Source organism: Castor canadensis, chromosome X (assembly GCF_047511655.1).
Source record: "Castor canadensis chromosome X, mCasCan1.hap1v2, whole genome shotgun sequence".
NCBI classification, from domain to species: domain Eukaryota; kingdom Metazoa; phylum Chordata; class Mammalia; order Rodentia; family Castoridae; genus Castor; species Castor canadensis.
Window position 1 is genome coordinate 37,139,384 of NC_133405.1, and position 24,476 is coordinate 37,163,859.

The window sequence follows — 24,476 nt, forward strand, 5'->3', positions numbered from 1 at the left end:
TTTATGTGTAAGTAAATAGAAGTGTATGTGGTAATTTTTTCCAAAAATAAGGTAAAAGCTGATGGCTGTGTAAATGAGTGGATCTGCATACTTTCCCAATTTGTTCTTATTAAATTTGCCTTAATTTTATATTTTTCATATATTGAAATACAATACACATCGATATATACCAAGAAAACTTTTAAGTTATTTTAGTCTCTTGGGAAATTATTCTTTTGGCTCTATTTTCCAAATATGATATACCATATGAATATGTACACAGAATTTTAGCACACAGATTTGTAACCTGTTTTACCTTGGTTAGTGGCTTAACTTCTGTTCTTGTTACAGGGCTTTGACCAGCTTCGACTTGAAGGATTGCTTTGTGATGTGACCTTAATGCCAGGTGATACAGATGATGCCTTCCCTGTACATCGGGTCATGATGGCATCTGCTAGTGATTACTTCAAAGCTATGTTCACAGGTATCTTACTTTTTAAAAATTATGCAACCACATTGAAACAATAAAAAAAAAATCTGTGTTTAAATTTTATTTCTAACATGAAATTAAGTTATTTTGGGCTCTGTCATTATAACATTTTCAAAGGGAGTATTCACCAGTATGTATGGTTGCATGTGTCACTGTGCTATTATGGGAAATTGATGCATTTTTTCATGTCACCCATCTTTATTTCGTACCTTTTCTTTTTTTTATCTGAATAGACCATCAGAGATTTCTGTCCTGGTAATATGATCTTTAATCTATCAAAAGACTGAAGTGACAGGAGAACATTTTTTGAAGCACTTACATAATATATAATCTCCATTAGTATAGAAATACTTTTGTTTAAGTACTCTCTTTTAACTGTAAAATATGCAAAAGTCTGACTGGTAGGAATGCATACACAGAATGAAACTTTTCCTTAATTTTATTGTATCTAATTAGCAGAAGAAGTGAGTTTGACTTTAATTATCCACCTTCATTTAATTGAGTGTCTTTTCATTTAAGGTGGAATGAAAGAACAAGATTTAATGTGCATTAAACTTCATGGTGTGAGCAAAGTTGGTCTACGGAAAATTATTGATTTCATTTATACTGCAAAGCTTTCTCTTAACATGGACAACCTTCAAGACACCCTGGAAGCTGCCAGCTTTCTACAGATTCTGCCGGTTTTGGACTTCTGTAAAGTATTTCTCATATCTGGGGTAAGATATTTTCAGATTGTATTTTTCCTGCAGTAGACTGATGTAGAGTTTTAGACTCATGAAATAATGTCTTATAGAAATATGTTGCTATTAGAGAGAGGTGTCATATAGTATGTGAACTAGAAGCACGTCGAGATTAAAACAAGTGCGTTTCTATAAAACAGAATAATTTAACAAGTTTTCAGTATAATCAAATAGCATAGGATACTAATAATATTTGATAAAGGTAGATACCTTAGCCTATTTGATAATGTTTTATTCACCTCAATGATTTTTTACAGTAGGCTCCTTTAACAGAATTCTACGGAAAAGTAATCAAAGATAAGATCTTTGTAATTTTGTAATATTAACAAATTTCCAGTAATTAGAATGTTGGTTCCTTAACCTACTTGAAATATTTATTATAACTTTCCATTTTAACCCTTTGGAAATTTCCTCATGTTGTAAACAATATTTGTCTTAAGGATTATGTTCTTTGTTTCTAGTATCCTCTGTAGATCTCCTATAACCCGTTTCTAGTGGAGAAGAGGCAAGCTTGCTTGTGTTATAGTTTACTCCTGTGTCTCTCCATTTTAGGATTTTCTTGCCTATGGACTTTTAGAAAACACCTCTTTTCTTAGCATCATTTTACATTATTTATTCTTCATCTTATTTGCTGAGGATATGTCTGTGTGCTTTTAGAGTGGGATCCTTCCCTCTAAGAATTCATAATTTTTTAGAAAATTTTGTAGATTAGTAGTTCCAGGAACATGTGAAATCCAACTTTTCCTTTATCATTCCTTCCTGCATTGTGTTTCTTGTTTAAACCTATATTCAACCTTGCTCTATTTTCTCCTTTTTCCTTCTGAGCAATCAAGTAAAATAGGAAAAACAGTAACCTTTGGTGCCTTTTCTACTTAGAACTGAAAGTTTCAAGATACTACAAATATTTCACAAAGGAGTTTTTTTAGTTATCCCATGGGCTAAGTTATCATGGATAATTTTTTAATATAATGATCTTATAGTTTAACAACTGTGGTGAAATCAAATATTTGGAGGAAATAAACTATATTTTAGTGATATAGTGGAATTATAGCTCATATAACCAAAGTACTACTTGGGTTTGAAGTCTGAGAAAGGAAAAAAAATCTTTTTAATACAATTCTATTCTTTCCTAGTCCTTTTTGGGGGAGGGTTGAACTCAGGGCTTTGTACTTGTTAGGCAAGTACTTTACCACTTGAGCCGTGTTTCCAGTACTCCTTCACATTTTTATTCATTTGTGTGGCTGAAGAACAGTAGCACATTAAATGTAAATTGGCATTTATACATTAGTTTTGAATGATAGCTTGAAATATGATAGTAAGGCCATTTTCCATTTTTAAGGGATATTTTATTAGATATCTTAATTCTATTCATATTTCCTCCCCCTTTTATTATTGCTTGCATGTTAAGAGGCTCTTTATACTTTTACACATGTAATTATTTGCTTCTGGTAAATGATTTCCAGGTGGTGCCTAAAGTTCCTTGAATCAATACAGTTTCAAATTAATTTGAAAGCAATACTGTTTTGTAATCAGGTTGACAATATCAAAAGCAATTTAAAACAGGTTGATGACTTAAAACTTCTGATAGAACTGGGGAGGAAACACCCAGGAGATGTTTTCGAGTAACATTAAGGTCCTTGTAGATTTTTGTCATGTCCAATCTGAGATGGAAGTTGAGATGCATGGTGATTGTGCCAATTTGGACCTGATCTCTTCCCATAGTTTCTGTTAACTTTGGTCAACAAAAATATGAGTTTTCTATAAGGAGCATCATTTTCAGTAGAACCATGCTCCTACCTAACTCCATCCTTTACAGTAATAATTTTTCTCTTAATGGTGGTAATTAGAAATACTTCATAGTATCTGGCATTTTTGTTCTTGATACGTTATTTTCTTGGTAGTTATAGAAAAGAGGACTATGAAATTAATACAAAAAATGACAGTTAAGGGTATAAAGCAAAATAGGTAAAAGAGTTTCTGTACAACTATAAAACACTTTCATATATCATGGAGATAATGGAAATTTTCTTTTGCTTTTTTCACTATTTTATTAGGATATGTTAGTTATACAGGGGAATTTCATTGTGACATTCCCATATATATTTACAATATACCTTGGTTAGGTTCATCCCACCATCATTCTCCCTCATCCCCCTATACCCTACTTTCAACAGGTTTTATTGTTCTATTTTCATATAATTATAAAACTTCTTTTATTTAGTAATATACCTTTAAAAATTATTCATTTTTGTCTTTATGACATTGTATAACTACAACATGCTAAATATTGTGCAGCCATTCTTAAATTTACACACAAGCCAGGGTTATGTTTTTTGTTTATCTGTTTGCATTTGTAGCATCTACCATCTGCTCCACACAATTATTATTAGAGGATAACAGGTTGCCCACAAAAAAACCAAGTTAATACTAGGTTGCTGAAATAGGATATTTATAATTCAACTGGAACTATACATAATAAACCAAACAATAAAGATGAGAAACATTTCCTTTATTGTATATAAAATCATATTTAATCAGAGTTAAAATGCTATTGAACATTAGATTTGGTGGTATCTCTTTTTGATAATTTATTTTTATTATTGTTATCCTGGGGGTACATTGTAACATTTACAAAATTTCTTACAATATGTCATAGTTGAATTCACCCTCTCCGTAATTCTTCTTTATCTCCCTCCTTCCTGGATCAACAGGTCTCATTTTTCTGTTTACATACATGTGTACATATTATTTCTACCATATTCACCCTCCTACCCCCTTATATCCTTTCCCCTGCCACTGGTACCCATCCCCCCAACAGGACCTGTTCTCTTTTTTTGTAAAAAAAAAAAATTGACATTTTTGTTTGTTTAAGGTTGCTATACAGGGTGTTTCATTGTGACATTACCATGTATATATGTATTATAACCCAAATTGCTTCATCCCTTCTATTTTCTCCTTTCTAATGGTTGGTCTTACTCTTTATTTAAAATATTTTTAAGTATTTTTTCTACCTATTAGTGTATCACTGGTTCCACTTGTATACTTATTCTCAGTGATAGGGGTGTGGGGGACTCCCAATAAAGTGGATATAAAATTTTATTGACATGACTGGAAATAATAAAAAATTGAAAACAAAATCAAGGAGGTACATGAGTGGGAGACAGGCAGAAGACAGAGGAAAAGGGAGCACATGGTTCTCAAGGGAAAATGAAATGAATCAGAAATCACTGGAAAAAAGATTTGCTTTGGCTAAGGAACAATCTTCTTGATGTGTGGATTTCCTGTACAATACATATATTTTGCATTCCTTATTTGGATTTATCCACAAAAATGAACAAACACAGCTTTTTTGTTTTTTATTATCATATATTAGTTGTCATGGGGGGGTGTTGGGACATTTACTTATGTACTTACAATGTATCTTAATTAGATTCATTCCCTCATCATTTTCCCTCTCCTCCTCTTCTTCTTAGAACAATTTCATCAGGTTTCACTGTTCTATTTTTATATGCATGTACAAAGTACATCATCCATTTTTGCTCTCCTTCACCCACTCTGTTTACCCTCCCCCTCCTTACTGGTATCTACCCTGGACAAGATTTAATGCATGCTAGAGAGACTGTTGCATGGATAATTAGATGACAGTGAGTCAAACTCTTTCCCTTCCCACAAACCAGTCTTGACTTCCTTTGTTCCAGGGTTACTATTGAGCAAATAGGAGGAAGCATGAGAGTTGTTTATGGCCATGCATATATTTTGAATGTCAGATATGTAAAATAGCATCCTTCCCTTTATAACCTTGACCATGCATTCTTGCCCATCTGCTACCTGGGACTCTGTGGGAAGAAGAGGCCTACCCTGGGCTCAAATAATTTCAGCCCCCAAAAGACGATTATAATTGCATCCAATGAGGAGAGTGCTTTCAAAATGCAAAGGAATAGCAAATTATATTCCCCAAGCTGGAGACAATATCAGCATTCACCTCAAGTGGCGTTTAGAAACTGAAAATTGATGAGAGAGATAGAAAGACAGAGAGAGAATTTTTGAAAGAATTATAAACACATAGCAATTGTACAAATTAATGGGATTCACTTTGATACTTCCATGCATACATATGCTGTATGTTAACAGATCATGTCTATCCACCCTTCTACTTCTTGTCCTTCGCTCTCTTTTCTATCCCTCCCTGCCCCCTGTCCCTTCCTAGGGGCTTCCCTAATAGCCCCTCTTCTATTTTCAAGTCTTTTTAGTTTCTACGGATGAGCGAAAACATGGGATACTTGTCTTTCTGCATCTGATTTTTTCCCTTAGTGTGATGTCCTCCAGTTGCATCTGTTTTCCTACAAATGACATGATTTTATTCTTCTTTATGTCTAAATAATATTCCATTGTGTGTATATGTTATACCATATTTTTTATCCATTCATCTGTTGATGAGCACCTATGCTCATTCCATATCTTAGCTATAGTGAATAGTGCCACAATAACCATGGGTGTGCAGGTATCTTTTTGAATATTGATTTCATTTCCTTTTGGTATATACTCGGAAGTGGGATAGCAGGATCATGTAATTTACGTTCCCATCAACAGTGTGTAAGTGCTCCTTTGTCTCCATATCCTCGCCAGAATTTTCTCTATCATAACCATTCTAACTAGGGTGAGATGGAATCTCATTGTATTTTTGATTTACATTTCCTTAATGGCTAAAGATATTTGGGCACTTTTTGTATATTTATTGGCCATTTGTATTTCTTCTTTTGAGAAGTGTTTATTCAAATCATGTACCCAGTTAATTAGATTACTTGTCTTTTATTGTAAGTTTTTTTCAGCTGTTTACATATTCAGGATATTTTTAATTATCCATTTCTTCTTCTTTTTAAGAGATTCCTTCCTTGTATCATGTAATATTCTCACCTGTGGAAGGAGACCTTTGAGAAAAGAGTAAATGCCTATTACATCTTCTGCCCCCACAGTAGCTAGTTTGAATTCTTATCACAGTGGTTTGTTTTTTTTAGACATGCTTTCATTCTCTGTGTTGGTTGTATTAGATGTCTTTAAAAAAAAACTAGAAAGCACTAAGAATTTATTACATTAAATCACCAAGGAATCCCCCAAATTTTACCAGGATTTTAATTTTGCTTTCCCCTTGAAGTTAAAAAGTAAGTATTCTTTTTTTTTTTGGCAGCACTGGGATTTGAACTCAGAACTTCATGCTTGCTAGGCAGGCAGTCTTACCACTTGAGGCACTCCATCAGCCTCAAATATTCATTTTTTGATCTATATGGGGATTTTTCTGTATATAACACTGATCTTTAAAAACATACAGATTTCTGATGCAATCTGCCATTGAAATATCAAATAATGTTGATGACATTATTTGATGTCATCAAATTTGATGGGTGCATCGGACATAATTTGAACAACACAGCAACAGTGAGTTCTAGTATGTTAATGAGAATGCCACTTGCAAAATTATGATGTTGGAACTGTTTTTAGGACGACTTGAAAATTGTTCAATAATAATAAACTAATTTATACTAATACATGTCAAGAAAACTTAAATGTGCACTTGGTTATTTGCAACTTTAGCCATGTCCCCAGCCCTTGCACATGACTATTTTTAAAACAATTTTATAGGTTCTCATATGTGGTTAAGGAATTTTATCCTTTTTTTGCTGCTTAATCCTTTTAAATGCCAACATAATTATTTGGATTAACTTCTGCTACAACTCTGTTTTCAAGTGTACCTTCTTTGGAATTTTGGCCAGGTTTTCACAAGAAATTACATGAATTAAGAGCAACTGAGTTCTTTCTACTTAGGACTTCTTAAACTGTAAACTTCATATTTTATATTTTCAAAGTGTAAATATTCTTTGATACACAGAAATTTCATTATTTTATATGTTACTGTATGCATCCATTTTTAATACTATCTAGTCTAAGTCTTTAGAGATCTGCTAACTGAGGCACTTTTAAGAATTATGACTGAGAAGTGGATTGAAATGAACCACAATAGAATAATCCTGTATAGTGCCAGAAATTATTTACTGTTTTCCATCATTTTAATCTGTGTATATTGTTAACTATTTTATTACACTTTGCTTCTTTTATCCCTGTGTTCTATGGTTTTTTACCTTTGATTACATGTACTTGATGAGAATTCATTTACATGTTTTCCTATGTGTCTCATTTAAAATTAATAATGTTCTAGTAATTTTCTATTTTAATTCAGCAGATATTCCATTTTAATCCTATCTGTCATTATATCTTTAATTTTTGTATTATTGATATTGATAGGCTTTTACCTTTGCTGTATACCCACAATGTGGTACCTGTTGTACATGAGATATAGAAATACTTAGTCCTTCTATTAAGAAGACTATAGTGCAGAAGGTTATGAAATATCGTTCTCTAGAAATTTTAAAGAAAAGGGTAGGCAGCTGTCTGTATTGACTAGGTGATCTATCAGTCTTTTCCAGTCCTGTACATCTGTATATATGGATGTACTGTGTGTGTGTGTGTGTGTGTGTGTGTGTGTGTGTAGGTATAAGGTATGTTCCAAATGTCCTAAGTGAAAGATAAGTTTATTTCTCCTGTTATTATAGAAATAGTTTCCTAATTGGATGAAGTAGAAGAGGGAAAGGGGAAAGGAATTAAATACCTTAATTCCATTTCTAAATTATATAGTTTGTTTCTAATCTTTAATCTCAATCTATTTTACCTGCTATAAGTTTAGATTTAAATTTTGTGACTAACAATTGGTGGTCTAGTTTTGACAGTTTAAAGTACTCATTCTTTGTTGTTTTATTGACAACCGTATCAATAGTGATGAGAATCTGCATACTTTGGAATTATGTTTGCATTGTCATTAACTTTTATGTATGCATACTAGCAAATATATCCAAAAGCACGAATTACCCATTTCTTACTTACCTTGGTAAGCAGATCCATTACCCCAAACAGGAATCCCTTCCCCCTAGGGTTATTTGGGCAATTAGATTTTGACTGTAACTACAATTATACAACTTAAAAGTTTAAGTAATACCAGCCTGCCACTTCTAAAATTGTATTAAATGGACTTTTATTTTTTCTATTAGAAATCCAAGTTATTGATCCGTTCTCAAGATGTACATTTCTAGAAATCCATACTTTGTTATTTTCCTAGTTCTTTGTGTTAGTTATGTTTTATGTATTTTTAAATATATAGATAATAAACAAAATAAGCCATTACACATTTTCATGATTTTTGGACAGCAAGTCAACTGCTTTAAAAAGTACAATTTCTTCTTGAGTAATAAATCTATGAAAGTAGCCATGCACGTGCTAATCTTAGAGTTTTTCATGCTATCACATCCTAACTGGGCTGTTACTTTATGCAAAGGAATGAATGCCTGAGCTTCATTTCCACTTTTAAATGAAATGTCAATGGAAGGACTTTCCAGTTTTCCCTTAACCATCTAACTAATCTGCTAGTAATACAATTATAGGCTAACAATATATTGATGAGTTTTCTGTGATATACTGAATATATACCCTGACAAAATTTTAAAAATACAGATACACCTATGAACTGTCTTTGTGTTTGTACACACAGATACCAACATTTTTATGGTGGGCTTGTTTTTGTTATTTAATCCTTGCATTATATTTGCTGATATAATTTTCTTATTTTTCCTTTTGACCAGTTATTAGAGGAAGAACCTCTCAATCACTTCTCTCCTTTGCCTGTTTGCCACTCTGTGGTATATTGTAGTCTGTTCTGGGAACATAGTTCTGAGCTTGTTTTGATTCCAGACAGTGCTAGACTATGCTGACAGTAAGGGAGTGGCTAAGGAATGCTCCAGTGCCCAGATGCAAGCAATAGGTACTCAAAATTTACCTGCATGAGTGATTTAATGTAGGTACATCCTTTGTCTTCAAAGAAGCCATTCACTTGCTTATATTTCCAGATAAATAATGTAGAAAGTAACTGACTCATGAACAGTTATCCTATTAAATTATTTTTATTATGTGGAATAACTTTTGAAGGAACTAATATGAATGATAGTCATGAGTAATACCTGTTTACATAAAAGGGAAATGGAAGAATTGAAATGTTCGATCTTTTCTATTTTGATTGGCTAGCTGTGATTCGTGACTGAGAAGTGGATTGACTTGAACTATAATAGAATAACCCTCTATTTTTCCAAATTTTCCACCTGGAAAGAATTTTATTAGTATTTTTTTGTGGGGTTGGATACTTTTTTTGAGTAAAGAAAACTATTTCAGCCATAATCAAAATATAACATTGTTTCTTAGATTAACTTCTAACTGACTGACTTTGATCATTTTCTTTTCTTTTAGTCACCTTTCTACTGGATTGGGTAAAGGTGGTTTGCATCTTCTTTGTAGATAATGCACTTAGATAAGAATATTTATTTGCATCTATATGGACATCAAAAGGCATAATTCACTCTATTTTGGAACAGGTATTTGTGTGACCAAAATGTGAGTATCAAGAAAGTAGCTATGTTTTACTTTTTTTGTTTACTTAATAGGTTACTTTAGACAATTGTGTCGAAGTGGGGCGGATTGCCAACACCTACAATCTGACCGAAGTGGACAAATATGTTAACAGTTTCGTCTTAAAGAATTTTCCTGCATTGCTGAGCACTGGGGAGTTCTTGAAACTCCCTTTTGAGCGTCTTACCTTTGTGCTTTCCAGTAATAGCCTTAAGCATTGCACTGAACTTGAGCTCTTTAAGGCTACCTGTCGCTGGCTGCGCCTAGAAGAGCCTCGGATGGACTTTGCTGCAAAATTAATGAAGAACATACGATTTCCACTGATGACACCCCAGGAGCTCATTAATTACGTGCAGACGGTGGATTTTATGAGAACGGACAATACGTGTGTGAATTTGCTTTTGGAAGCCAGCAATTACCAAATGATGCCCTACATGCAGCCAGTGATGCAGTCAGACAGGACTGCCATTCGTTCTGACACTACTCATTTGGTTACACTTGGAGGAGTACTGAGGCAGCAACTGGTTGTCAGTAAGGAATTGCGCATGTATGATGAAAAGGCCCATGAGTGGAAATCTCTAGCCCCCATGGATGCCCCAAGGTACCAGCATGGTATCGCTGTCATTGGAAATTTCCTCTATGTTGTTGGTGGACAGAGTAATTATGACACAAAAGGAAAAACAGCTGTCGATACAGTGTTCAGATTTGATCCTCGATACAACAAATGGATGCAAGTTGCATCTTTAAATGAAAAGCGCACCTTCTTCCACCTAAGTGCCCTCAAAGGATATCTGTATGCAGTAGGTGGGCGAAATGCAGCTGGGGAACTGCGTAAGTGTATACATTTATATTATGCATAGAAGACTAATTTCTTTCTTTATGCAGAAATTCCTTTCAAATCATAAAATAAGCACTTCTGTAAGATTAAAGATAAAAATATAGCTAGGGTTTCATTGTTTTTTGGTGGGGGAGAGGGTTTGAACTTCACACTTGCAAAGCAGGTACTCTACCACTTGAGCCACACCTCCAATCCATTTTGCTGTGGTTATTTTAGAGATGGTATCTCAAGAACTATTTGCCTGAGCTGGCCTCAAACCGCAGTCCTCCCAATCTCAGACTCCCAAGTAGTTAGGACTACAGGCCTGAGGCACTGGCACCTGACTTAGGGTCTCATTTTTAAACTGTTTCTCTAAGAAAATATCAGAAATCATCTGTATGCCTTATCTGGGCATCTAGTGTTAGCCATGGCACAAATTATATCTTGTATATACACTGATAAATAGCAGTATATTTTATTTGTTCAGCATATGTAGTTTTCATCTTGAAAGCTCAACTAGAAAGTATACCAATTTAATTTAAATTCTAATAGAATCTTGACAGAAGTTTGGCATGATTCCTTATTTCTCAGTTTTGAATACACATGTGTTATATTAATAGGTTTTATCCTTGTTTACAGAGGACTGGCTTTTTTTCTTTGCTTCCATAATTTGGTGCCTATTAGAGGCTACATAGTAATATAATATTCTTTAGAGTTTAAATGTGCAAAGTTCAGTATTGTCCAAAGTTTATTTACTGTGTGTTATGATCTGTGGCTATTAGTTTTAAAAATTATTCTGTCTTGTTGAAATATCAGATAATTTTCTTCATTGTAAACTGATCTAGTAAGTCATTTGATGGTAACTTTTTGTCTTCCTAATCTAAGATTGGTCATAAATATACTTTAACATGGAAATATTTTGGCTGCATAAGTTAATCTTAAAAGGAATAATTTTGTTATACCTTTTAAGATTAAAATTTGGATAACATAGCTTTTCCAGAAAGAAATGCAGGAAAACTGCATTTTATATTGTGACATATGTCTGTCATTACCCGTATTGTTTGGCCCTTATTCTACTTGTCTTCTTTTAATCTATTATAGAGTCCTTGTAGTTAACCAATATTCCAGGCTCCATAGTGCTGGAGAGGTTCAATATATCGTTATGTCTCTAAATAAATTCTGAGTACTTTTCAGAATATTTTCCCCCATAGTCAAAGATTTAGTTTAATAAATTTGACACTAAGCTATTTATTGGAAAAAAGAACTACTCTTATCTATTATACTTCCCCGTTTATAGAGCCCATTCTTGTTAGTGACACAGCCAATTTTCCCCCTTGTTATCATGATATTTTTTAAGACCAGACTTTCTATATTGTGGGACTAGGTGGCATGCTCATTAACTACATAGATTCCCCAATATATTTTAAAACTCAGGTTTTTAAAAACATTTGAGGCATTAGTGCCTTTGCTGTAGAATAGTCATTGCAGGTCTCCTGAATTAACCCACATGTATTATGTGCATGTTATTATGCTATTTTAAATGTATGGTGTCTGAAAAGATCTAAAAGGTGCAAGTAGTGATTTTGTGATTTCTTACAAAAGTGATTAACATAAAGATAATCTTTAAGAGTTCACAAATTATAGGTAAACAAATGTGGCAGTCAGTGGTCATTTTCAAGCTTCTTTCCCAGAGGAAATAGGTCCCTTTTCAGTCAGTGTTTGCTTGTTAATGTTATCAACCCTGTGAATATACTGCTATTCAATTTTCAATATATTGTTCCTAATATTAATTAGAGCCCTTATTCTTCTGAAAGTTACACTATTCAGGCCAAAGGAGTCATTACATAAAACCAAGAGGCTGAAGGCTTCCTTTTTCTTACCCATCCCCATGCACTTTGGGTTTCTCCTATGTCATACTCAGCTGGATATAGACTAATCCACTGGGCAAGTGGTGTAGGCACAGGCTTCCTTGAACATGACCTTCAGAAACCACCTCTCTATTTCTGATTAAAAACAGTTTTCTGTGAGCATGGTGGTACATACCTGCATTCTTAGCACTCTGGATTCTGAGGCAGGAGGATTATGAACTGCAGGCCAACCTGGGCTACATAGCAAGTTCCAGACCAGCCTGGGCTACATAGCAAGACCCTGTCTCCAAAAAAGTCTTCTGTATTTCATTTTGAAAGCTAAAAGAAACAAAAGAATTGTCAGTTTTTTGTTAATTTGTACTAACAATTTGGTTACATTTAAGCTTGAGAAATAAAACCCCCAAAACTTAACCTAAGAATAATGACTTTTTAAAAAAATTCCCCTCTAAGATGGTTTGGGTATTTTTATCTTATTTTATAAATTGCAGTTTTCAAAAATGCACGTCTCATTATAATATAGATACTGACCCTCCATGCCAAGAAACAATGCTAATTCCAGTTATAGAACAATTTTTGACATTTTATCCCATTTGATATGACTTCCTGTCATCTATATGTAGCTAAACTTTTATAGAAAATGATTGCTTTCCTTAAATTCAGCATATTAATCTGATATATTCTGTAATATTTTAAGTTAAAATATATTGGAAGTTTAAAATAATATGATTGATTTATTTAGTGCACTTGAATAGAGTCTTGATTTCAGGAGGGCCTTCAGGCCAAAAAGAGTCGTTAAATAAGACCAAGAAATTAGAGACTTCATTTTTCTCTTACCCCCACCTCCACTCCCTTAGTCCTGTATTATTCTCAAGTGGGAGCAAGAAGTAGACTGTCTCACTTTGTCATATTCTGTATTGTTGAGGTAACCAAACTTCATGTAACCTTCCCTGATGCCCTCTCCTCCCAATGAACAATATTGATGAGTTCTTCTGAATTCTATCGATTAATCATAATCTCTTTATATAAATAGAAAAAGAATTCATACCAGTTGACCTTTCCAGTTTTTCTGACCCTATTGTTTTTGCAGAGTAGGCAATTTTGCTTCTAAGGAAGCTCTTGCTTATATTTCTGAATGTTCCAGCCAAAGCTGTTTTTAACTTTTCTTCTGCCCCATGAGTGTTTTTTAAAGAAATCCTCCTCTACATACACTGTTATAATAAATGAGCATTCCCATCTTAACTGATGATGTTGGCATATCCATGCCCCTATGTAAATAGAGAAGGGGGTGGGAATAGGCGGCAAGTAAAGTGGATGGATGGGAAAAGCATTTAACAATTTAACAGGGTTATTAGCACCGCTAAAATTTTTTTATATGCACAATAACTATTGTCTAAATAATTATAAAAAGAAAACTGTGGCCACAGTTGTAAAATATTTTAGATCATTTTAGTGGTTTGGCCTTTAAAAATGCTTCCATAGAGTGTATAGACCTAAGGAAAAATTAAGCTCATAGTACATCAAAAAAGAAAAAAGACTACCAGGGTATCTGTGTATCTGCTTATTACTGAAATATAATTCCTTGAAAATGTCACTGTCCCTGACATTGGTTACAATGGAAAATTTGGAGAAGTTTAGAGGATCTGTCACTTAAGTGAAAAGGGATTCAGTTATTTTTGGCATCTTTCAAAATTATGTCATATAAGAAATTGAGTTTCCATTGAGGTTTTCTATATAGAAAAAGAATAGGACAGCTCAGGTATCTTTCACTTCAGTTAAATATTAATAAGTCAGGCTTTCAAATAATGAAACAACTTATAGAAAAAAATATTAAACTTTTTCAAATGAATGTACAATAAAATTACTAAAATTTATCACATGCCCCATGATCTTTAATGGATTTGGGGCTTATTTGATCACTAACCAGTACCCTAGGATTCTAGAGTCCATCACCCCTTTGTGGGAGACCTCATTATAGAAATAGTTTCCTTCAGGCCAAACTTCAAAGAATAAGTAAATCCTACATCATCCCTTGGAACTCTTTCTGGATTCCACTGGAATCACATGGAAAACAAAGACCTCAATATAAATGAAATAATCAAGGTAAGCGTAATTCTTAAGGTGGAGTGATTCTTTAACTTACGCTCCAGGCCCCTAGAATACTAAAATTGATTCTCTAAATTAAGGGTCAGAAAACTTCTCTAAAGGACCAGAAAGTATATATTTCAGCTTTGTTGGCTATTTATTCTCTGGCACAATTAATCATTCTGCTGTGGTAGTGCAAAAGGAACTGCAGGCAATTTATAAACAAATGGGTACGGCTGTGTTCCAATAAAGTGTTACTTATGACTGCTGAAATTTGAATTTCATATGTTACAAAATAGTTTGTTGATTCCTTCTGATCCTTAAAAAATGTAAAACCATCCATTTCATTACCTTCTAGGCTATACAAAAACAGGCTGTGGTATGGATTTGGCCCATGGGCTGAAGAAGTTTGTTGATCCCTGCTCTAGATTTTTCCAGTTGCCTCCTTACTGTTCTCGACTTTCATAGGCTATGATAGAGCCGCCATGCCACTTTGGGGCGCCAACTCCTTGCCTTTCATTATCTGTTACACCCTCCTCTCATCAGAGTTATTGGCATTAATGGATATCTTGCAAGTGTGGGGGATATGCATCTTCTTTTTAATTAAATACATTCTTTTTCAAACTAAATTTATTGATTTTACTAATAACAATAACAATTGTGTATGGAGAAAGATTGACAATAAAGATAAAAGAACTAGAAAAGTTAAAAAGAGCTAGGTTACTTAGCTTGAAGGAAAATTTAGGGATGATGAGCTATTATATAGTCACTGTGGTATTGGTGGTTAATATCCATCTTGCACAGAGAGGCTCCTGCATGAAAAAGTAAAGATGGATTTTTATAACCCCTATTCAGAAAAAAAATGCAGTTAACTCACCGACAGAGGAGCAGCATTATCTTTCTACATAGGAAAATATTAATAACCATAAAGAGTGATTAGCTATTCAACCTTGAGCTCCACCATAAAAAGAATAAGAGGAAAATAATGGAAATTACATCAAGACAGTTTGAATTAGGCATAAGAAAGGACAGTTATGACCTAGAAATTTTGAAGGCAGAATCCTGCATTAAGAAAAGCATGCAACTAGTAAAACCTGCCTTTGACTTCAAATAGATAAAGAAGCCAATCCATAGAAATCTTTTAAATCCCTTTTCTGTTAGGACATGTGACTAGGTTACTTTCTAATATAAAATCCTTCCATTAATTTGTTTGCTAATGCCATATACCGATCAACATACTAGATCTTCTCTTCTGTTAAATGGAGAGAGACAGAGAGAGAGAGAGAATAATGTACATTCAGTAGGTTTGCTTGCTTGACAGGTTGGTGAAAGTCATGCTAAAGGCAAATGAAAATGACATCTCACCAAAAAGAAATAATAAATGTTTGAATTGACAGATGCTAATTATACTGATTTGATCATTACGTAGCATATACATGTATCAAAGCATCTCATCGCACCTTATAAATATATGCAATTATTATGTGTCAATTAAAAATAAAATTTTAAAAAGACATCAGTGCCTCGATATAGCCAAAAACAGTATTGGAATATGTTGGAGTTTAACTTGTTATTAATTATGGAAATATTGCTTATTTTGAGGACAAAAACTTTTAGGATCTTGCTGTTTTATAGAAGGGTTTAGAAGAAATAGACTTGGTAAGGATCCAGGCCTGACACAATGAACAAAGCTAGCAAGGAAGAAGATCAAAATGAGAATAAGGCTAGATGTGGTGGTACACATATGTAATCCTAGTTATGGGGAGGCATAGGTAGGAGGATGCAAAGAGATGAGACCTTATCCAAAAAATAGTTAAAGCAAAATGGGCTGAGGGCATGGCTCAAGTAGTAGAGCTCTTACCCAGCAAGCATGAGGCCATGAGTTCAAACCCAATACCACCCAAAACAAAATGAGACTATTAAGAGCCTTTGAAATAAAACTGAAAATTTAAGCCTAAAGTCAGTGGAAAAGGAAATCAGTACAAAGATATGAGAAGTGGTGACATACAGATGTGATTGGAGCAGAAAAAATGTAGTTTATATCGGTAAGTTTAATGAAGAAATGATAGTATTAAATAGACTAGAAAAAGCTTTCTTCCTTTCCTTTCCCTCTCCTTCCAAGTTTTGCCTGTAGTTATTAAGTAGGAAATCTCATTCAAAGGTTGATTCATCAGCTAGGATTGCATTTGGCTTTGAGTAACTAAACCTTATTCCCATGACTCAATCTATGCCTCACTCAGTAGACTTCTGGTTCATGTCACTGCCTAGAACTATATCATATGTTTGACCAAAGCTTCAAGAGAAGCTGCTAGATTGAAGTTTGTGTTGAGCTTGGTGCTGTGCTTCCTGAGCAGTGTTGCAGGATTGAGGGAGGCAAGAAATTGGACTAGTATTTGGCAGTGATGGTAATAAATAATCTGAACTTTTCAAATCAATCTAGACTTGGTGCTTTTGATCTGGGGCCTCATAACAGCACTACTTCTTTCCTTTTGAAAAGGGATTATATTTTCCATCTGACTGGACTGTCATGGTTCTGATATTGAGGTTATTATAACAGATTGATTGAAAGCTATTTATGTAAGTTGAGGTCACTGCTTCAAAATATCTTATGTTAAAGATGGTAAATTTATTACTGAAAGAATCCTTTTTTTGTGTTTCTGATGAGATAAGGCATGTTCAGGGAGGTATGGCCATAGACCCCTTTTTATCTTTCAAAACTCTTTTTATTTTATTCATATGTGCATACGATGTTTGGGTCATTTCTCCCCTCTTCCCTCACCCCCTCCCTTACCACCCACTCCGCCCCCTCCCTCTCCCCCCAACCCCCTTGCTACCAGGCAGAAACTATTCTGCCCTTATCTCTAATTTTGTTGAAGAGAGTATAAGCAATAATAGGCAGGACCAAGGGTTTTTGCTAGTTGAGATAAGGATAGTATACAGGGAGTTGACTTGCATTGATTTCCTGTGCATGTGTGTTACCTTCTAAGTTAATTCTTCTCCATCTAACCTTTTTAGAGAAACTCTTAATAAAGATCTTAATTTCATATTATGCTGCTAATCATCTTCAAGTTAAGAGTAGTACTGGCTACAATGGTAATAGGTACATAGAAACTGTTGGCCTTGGAGTATACATGTAGAGACATTATTGTCAGTGTCTATTTTATAGTTTGGGTGTAAAATAAAGCAATAAGCTTTAGAACATAAATCAGCCAGTGCATATACTTTCATCCTTAATTTAAAATTTTGTCTCATATATACTGATGTTTGTTCCTGTATACTGTTAACACAGGGACCCATAATTGAGGTGCTTTTCCTTCCTTGTGATATTTTTCATCTTTTCTTCTTATATTTTAGAGCAAAGAAATTTGAGAAATGTCAGCTTATAAAGATACAACCAGAATCCAAAAGAAAAGAAATGTTGGCGATTTCTACAAGAACACAAATGTTAGATTCTTACATTGTCTAGTCTAATGTAACATTTATTAATGGTTCATGTTAATGTGGTCCCTATAATGAGCCACCCCTCATCTCTCATTCCTACAATATGTATATTTCAGAGATTTAGATGTTATTATTGTTTCACCTAAAAATAGTTAATCGCTAAATTTGACATTTAAAATAATTTTATTTTCTTTCTCTTTTTCTTAATAGCTACAGTAGAATGTTACAATCCAAGAACAAATGAATGGACCTATGTTGCCAAAATGAGTGAGCCTCACTATGGACATGCTGGAACTGTATATGGAGGAGTGATGTATATTTCAGGTAAACAATTCTCATGTAGACACCACAATAATAGATAAGCTTTTAACTATATGATCTTCTTTCGATATAATGGTAGTAATAATTATAATTCTGAAAAATGAATAATCAAAATATAATTTATGTTGATTTGATAAGGTATTTTTGTGTATACATTTGCATATAAATGCATTGGGCATTTGTTAAGTTTTTAAGACTAGTAACAAACCAATCCTACTATAAATGCATAACTTAGAAGAAATTGGAAAGCATTTAGATTCTCTGATTTGTTTTCCTGTCCCATAAACTGTATTCTAATGAATGCCATTCATATTCATATATAGCAACCATTAATTTGTTTGATTTAAAAATTAGCTAATTTATGTGAGAAAATATATAACATATAAGCTCTACTGTACATAACAATGTATAATGTTCATTGTCTTTTAGAATAACCTACAATATGTATATTTCCTTTTTTCTTAGCCTTGTAATGGAGTCCTACTGTGGTGCCATTACATGACTATTTCTGTACTAATGATTAGTATTTGAGGCACATGCAGAGATATTTTTGTATAAAAAACTCTGAAATGACTACAGTTTGCTCAGTGTCCCAGAAATAACTTTCATTTTAAAGTTGTTGTTGTTCAAATCAAGAAGTCTTAATGTAATGATCACCTCTCATATTGACATTTAATTTTGTTAGGCAGGTTCTTATCATTTGGTCCTGATGCTGTCTGCCTGTGACAGTTTTTCCCCTGTTTGAAGACCTGCCAATGCCAGGCCAGCAGTTACATTATCAGAGAACAAAGGTGTAAAGAGGATATCTGTGGTCTGATTCTCTGAACACTGCCTTATGAAATCTGTAATCATGAAGGATCAGTGAAAGTCCTGTAGTGTGTGGTTGGCAGGTTTCTGGTGTTAAATTCATGAGCAACTACGGGACATCTTTTATTGCAAGAACCATCCAGGAAATTATATGCTCACTAGTCAATAATTTATACTGTCTACCTGTTTTATGTGTGTAGTTGCTGTACCATTATAATGAAAGCTCCAAATCTCTGGGAAAAAAATGACACCTGAATTCTTTTAGTGGTGCTTTGCCAAAACCGGTGTATATTGTAGAAATGACCTTCCCAATCAAAGGTAGCATAGAAACCAAGTTGATCTATAACCAATGAGCACTATTTGGCTTTCTGGGAATTCTCAAAAGCATAGACAAAATATAATTCCATTTATAGTGATTGCATCTGGCCAATTGGCAGTAGACCTTTGAATATAAAGATTAGTTTAGATTTCTTCTTTGTCTGCAGAAGAGTCTGATACTTTCATTGTACAGACTGATTTGTATCTGACCAGTTTGCATATATAAGGCAGCACCTTATATATGTGCTTATATATAAGGTGCTTTGTCTCCAGCACCAAAAATAAAGACTTTGTAGATAATAAGACTTCACAGGTCAACAACAAACTGCTATACATATAAAATTGGGCACAGATTCAGCATTCTAATTTTTTCACTTTTACAATGTATGTTCTTATAGTAGATAACATTACTTATCCTCACCCCACCCACCAAAAACTCTGCAAAACCAAACAATTCTGTATATTATTATGGGCTTCTATGTTACCTGTAGAAGACTTTCAACTCCTTTTGATGAATATCCCTCTGGCAATCTTAATGAGATAACTAGAGTACATGTTCTTATTTGGCAAGGGAAGAAACAGGCACCTGGAATTTAAAATGCTCTAGCCCAGTGTTCAGTACTCTCTAGGTATCACTAAAAAGCAGTAAGGAAGAGAATAATCCTTTGTAGTTGGAATTTACTACAAACCCAACTGTAACAGGGGCCAAAATATATTACTACTCAGTAGAGTCTCTTAGATACCATGGGTCTTCGTTAGAGAAAATCACTGTAGTAATATAAGCCATTTTTCATTCTTTAAGAAGAAAATTTTATTTCCTTTATTTTTAATCTAGAGAATGTTTACAGAAAGCAAATATTTATAATAGCAGTGTTGATAAGCTATAATATGTAGCTAAAGTTAATTATCTACAGTAAGGAGACTTTTATATTTTTATGATCTATTTACCAAATGCCTATTATTTTCATTTATTTAGGAGGAATTACTCATGATACTTTCCAAAAAGAACTCATGTGCTTTGATCCTGATACTGACAAATGGATTCAAAAGGCACCGATGACCACTGTCCGAGGTCTGCATTGCATGTGCACAGTGGGCGAAAGGCTCTATGTCATTGGTGGCAATCACTTCAGGGGAACCAGTGATTATGATGATGTCCTAAGCTGTGAATACTATTCACCTATTCTTGACCAGTGGACCCCAATTGCTGCCATGTTAAGAGGGCAGAGTGATGTTGGGGTCGCTGTCTTTGAAAACAAAATCTATGTGGTTGGGGGATATTCTTGGAATAACCGTTGTATGGTTGAAATAGTGCAGAAGTATGATCCAGATAAAGATGAATGGCATAAGGTTTTTGATCTTCCAGAGTCCCTTGGGGGCATTCGAGCTTGTACACTCACAGTTTTTCCACCTGAAGAAACCACTCCATCACCTTCTAGAGAGTCTCCTCTTTCTGCACCTTAAGATCCTCCTTACAACTAAAATACTATAGTCCTATATTTGCAATGTATCATTATCTTCTTTTCCCCCCTTAAGTAGTATACATGTTAGGATTACCCTCCAGTGATTAATACAGATATTGGGAAAAGAGACAACATTGATGTTATTTGTGCTGTTTGTTTGGCCTAGAATGTTTATAAAGTGATAATAAAACCGTCCTGGAAATATATCCCATAGAAGCTGATGTTTAACATATGAAAAAAGGTATTGTCTATGAAATGTTTCTTCAGTACTTTTTTAATGCTGTGTACTGGGTGTAAGGTATATGTCATCTTATATTATAAGCCAAGTTGAAGTTGGATTATAGTAAATGTACAACTGTGTCCAAATAAAAAAGTTTTCCTTTCATCTTTGACTGTGAGATGTTAAAGGGAGGAAGCCTGCTCCAATGGGAAACAATACACAAATGGGTACCAACTTACATGAGCTACCTCCCTCTTTTCATAAAGTATTTTTGACATATCTGTCAACCCACCTGACTGTGTGGGTGCATTGAGAACATATAAAGTTTCTTAGAGACACAGGAGAAACTAGTGAAACTCACCAATGTTGGTTTTCAAAAAGTATGACCTCTTTGCTTATATTAAAAAAAAAGATTTGGGTTTTTGAACTGTGTATAAATTTATATACACATACATGTATCAAGTACTGAAAGTAAAATGAAGTGGAAAAGAGACATACTGAGAAAGAATAAAGCAGCAGGCCTTTATTAGGGAGAGAAGACCTGAGAGGGACCCTTGGCCATAAGAGTAACACTGAGAGGGGTAAGAGCACACCTTTCTTACAGGCTGGGGATTTTAAACATCCTGTGGTGGGACAAGGGAGGTTGGAGGGGGATGGGCATTAGGTAAGAGGGTTGGGAAGGAGGATGGGGGAGGTGCTGGACATTAGTGGAAAGGTCAGTGGGGTTGGGCAGGTATGCATGGTGTTGTCTCGACATTCCAGCAATTCCAGCATTTGCATTGTTTCAGTGTTTCCCTACATTCCAGGCTCTTTGATTTATATATATATCATACACACACACACACACACACATATGTATATATACATATACATAGCATGGCGTGGGGGCACTGCCTGTCTTCTGGCTACTTCCTGCTGGCTAGGGGCGATGTGGGGGGTTGTTGAGCCTGGAGAGTTTGTAGAAGCATTATGGCCTTGAACTGCTCCTGAGGTAGCCCAAGAAATGGCAGTAATATGTTCCTGTAAAAATTTTTGGAGGATATTAATGAGGCATGGTAGGAACATTACAGCTAGATAAACAAGGGTGAGAGGGACTGCCAGCAGAATGAGCCATGGGTACGAGGAAAGAGTATTAATAGGCTGTGAGGGTGTTAGCTGTGAGGAGATCCAATCCTCTCCTGTTTTGAAGACAAGGTCACAATGGGAAAAATATGGAGTCCCAGTAGAGGAAAGACCCATGGCATCCACTTAGCCCAGGAAAACCACTGTTCCCAGCTGTCTGCTGTTCATTGTCAGAGATTGGCATCGATTTCCCAAAGTCTTTTAGCGGCATCATGAACGATCCTGGATTGGCTGACATAAAAGCAGAGTTGACATAAAAACAGCATTCTTTGGACATGGTTTTGAGTGGCATCCTGTATAAAGGAATGTAGTCTTCAGGAGATAAAGTGAGACATGCAATTAAATACACATGAGCCACTGGTTATCAGCATCAGAAGAAAAACCAAGGGACCTTGGGGTACAGACTTTGGCTATAGGTTTAAGTAGACAAAAGAACTGGGGGCAGGGGACAGAGGTATGTACAGTAAAAGGTTCTAATCACAGGTGTGGCCTGATTGGTCATTACCTCAGTCTTTGTTTTGGGAGAGGTTCCAGAGTTGTTATCTGGAGGGTGTTCTGTAAAAGCAGTTTATGTCTAAAACTAGAGACACCTCTATCAAGTAGAGTATAGAGGAAGTAAAAGTCAAAATGCTCCCAGTTGAATAGACCGCCTAAGGGAAAATAACTCCATGAGCATGGACTACTAAAACGATAAGTTTGGAGCCAGCAAAAGTAATTTTTTTTACTTAAATGGAAAGCCTCAGCCAAAAATACGAGTTTGCCTTCTGTCAGAGGTCCCCAAAAGGGCTTGAATGTCCAGTAGCCCTGTGTAAGATCACCTCTTTAAAACCTCTTGGCTTTAGTAAGTTTTGTGAGATCTGGCATAGGTGATTCTGTTGGGATTGTGACAGCCTTCCTCTCTTGTCTCCAAACTTTCTCTGAAGAGTCTCCTCTGAAGATTTTGTCAGTTAACCATTCTGGTTAATGAGAACCCCTAGGTGCAGGAAAACTTTTCCTGGATGTTCTCAGCATTGGAGGGGAAGCTTCGGGCAGGTCAAGTGGGAATCAGTGCCAATTAAGACCCATTTGGCCAAATTATAAGCAACAAAAGAGGTTTAGAAGAAGTAGGCTTACCTAGCATCCATTTTTAGTTCTGTCTGGACTATAGATGATATCCTGACAACTTAAAAATGCTGCAGAATGTCAACAGACAACAGTTAAAGGTTTTAAAAAAAGCCAACAAAAGTAAATATGTAGAAGGCCAACTCAATTCACAAATAGGTACTGGGTAATTGCAAATGATCCAAAGAAGGACCCAGACTGAGACTCAAAAGACTTAGCATGGTTAAAACACTGAAAAGTAGTTTGGGAATTGTCAGCACATTTACTTATTTCCATTGCAGACTGCATTTTTAGGAAAATAATTAAGGCTGACAGTATTAAAGCAGCAGCACTAATGCTCCTTGTTACAATTAGGAACACATGGACACACACTTGCAAAAGTCTAGCATCGTTAACTTTATATCTCTTCAAGTTAGGGGGCAAATGCCTGTGATCCCAAATAGCCTTATTTTTTGACATACAGTATATTTCATACATATACAGTAACACTTATTTGACTAAAACTAATATAGGCCAGGTTTTAAGTAGCAGAATTGCCCAAATGGCAAGGTTTTTCTGAATGTTACTGATTATAAACAGCACATCTGCCAAAAGTTTCATTAAGCATTTTATATGTCAAAGGTTTAGATGTAATGCTTTTGGATAAACAACTTTAGCTGGTCAGTTAAATGTAATGCTTTTGGATAAAAGAGAACTTTAGTTCATCATTTTACATAAGTGGACACTTTTAACTTTGTAAATGTTTGTACCATATTTAGATAAAGTATAGACACAGAGCACAGTTATAAGGTGGTCATTGAAAAGACCTTTGCATTAGTAAATACGTAAATGAACTCTGATTTAGTAGTACTTAAAGCTTGACAAGAGCAACAGAAATCACAAATAATTACTTTGATAAAGTCTTTCCAAGTAACAGTTTTTTGCAGATGTTACTCAGAGTAGAACAATATTAAGATAGCCTTTTTATTTTATGGACGTAGAGGATTAGATTTTAGTTTGACATGACCCTAGAAAATCTTTTAGGCAACTCTTAAATTATAGTCAACTTTAACTTTATCACACACCAAAGCTTTTATTATACACTTTTAAGACTTACTCAGAACCTTCATATAACAATCTGAACCCTCTGATGGTTTGTCCTTACCTCTCCTCTCCATATTTGGAACAATCTTTAGGACAAACCCTTCTTTACAAAATCCTTTCTT

General features: G+C 34.6%; 1 protein-coding gene across 9 annotated transcripts in view; it reads left to right on the forward strand.

The window, feature by feature from the left end:
• The window catches only part of Klhl13 (kelch like family member 13), a 185,376-nt gene extending 164,163 nt beyond the window's left edge, over window positions 1-21,213 (forward strand). For all 9 annotated transcript variants that reach the window (XM_074063876.1, XM_074063873.1, XM_074063874.1 and 6 more), the window contains 5 exons: window positions 331-463; window positions 989-1,185; window positions 9,747-10,542; window positions 18,130-18,243; window positions 20,342-21,213. In XM_074063876.1, coding sequence (XP_073919977.1) covers window positions 331-463; window positions 989-1,185; window positions 9,747-10,542; window positions 18,130-18,243; window positions 20,342-20,829 — 1,728 coding nt within the window. In that variant the 3' untranslated portion in view covers window positions 20,830-21,213. The remainder of the gene's footprint in view (window positions 1-330; window positions 464-988; window positions 1,186-9,746; window positions 10,543-18,129; window positions 18,244-20,341) is intronic.
• Window positions 21,214-24,476: the final 3,263 nt, after the last annotated feature.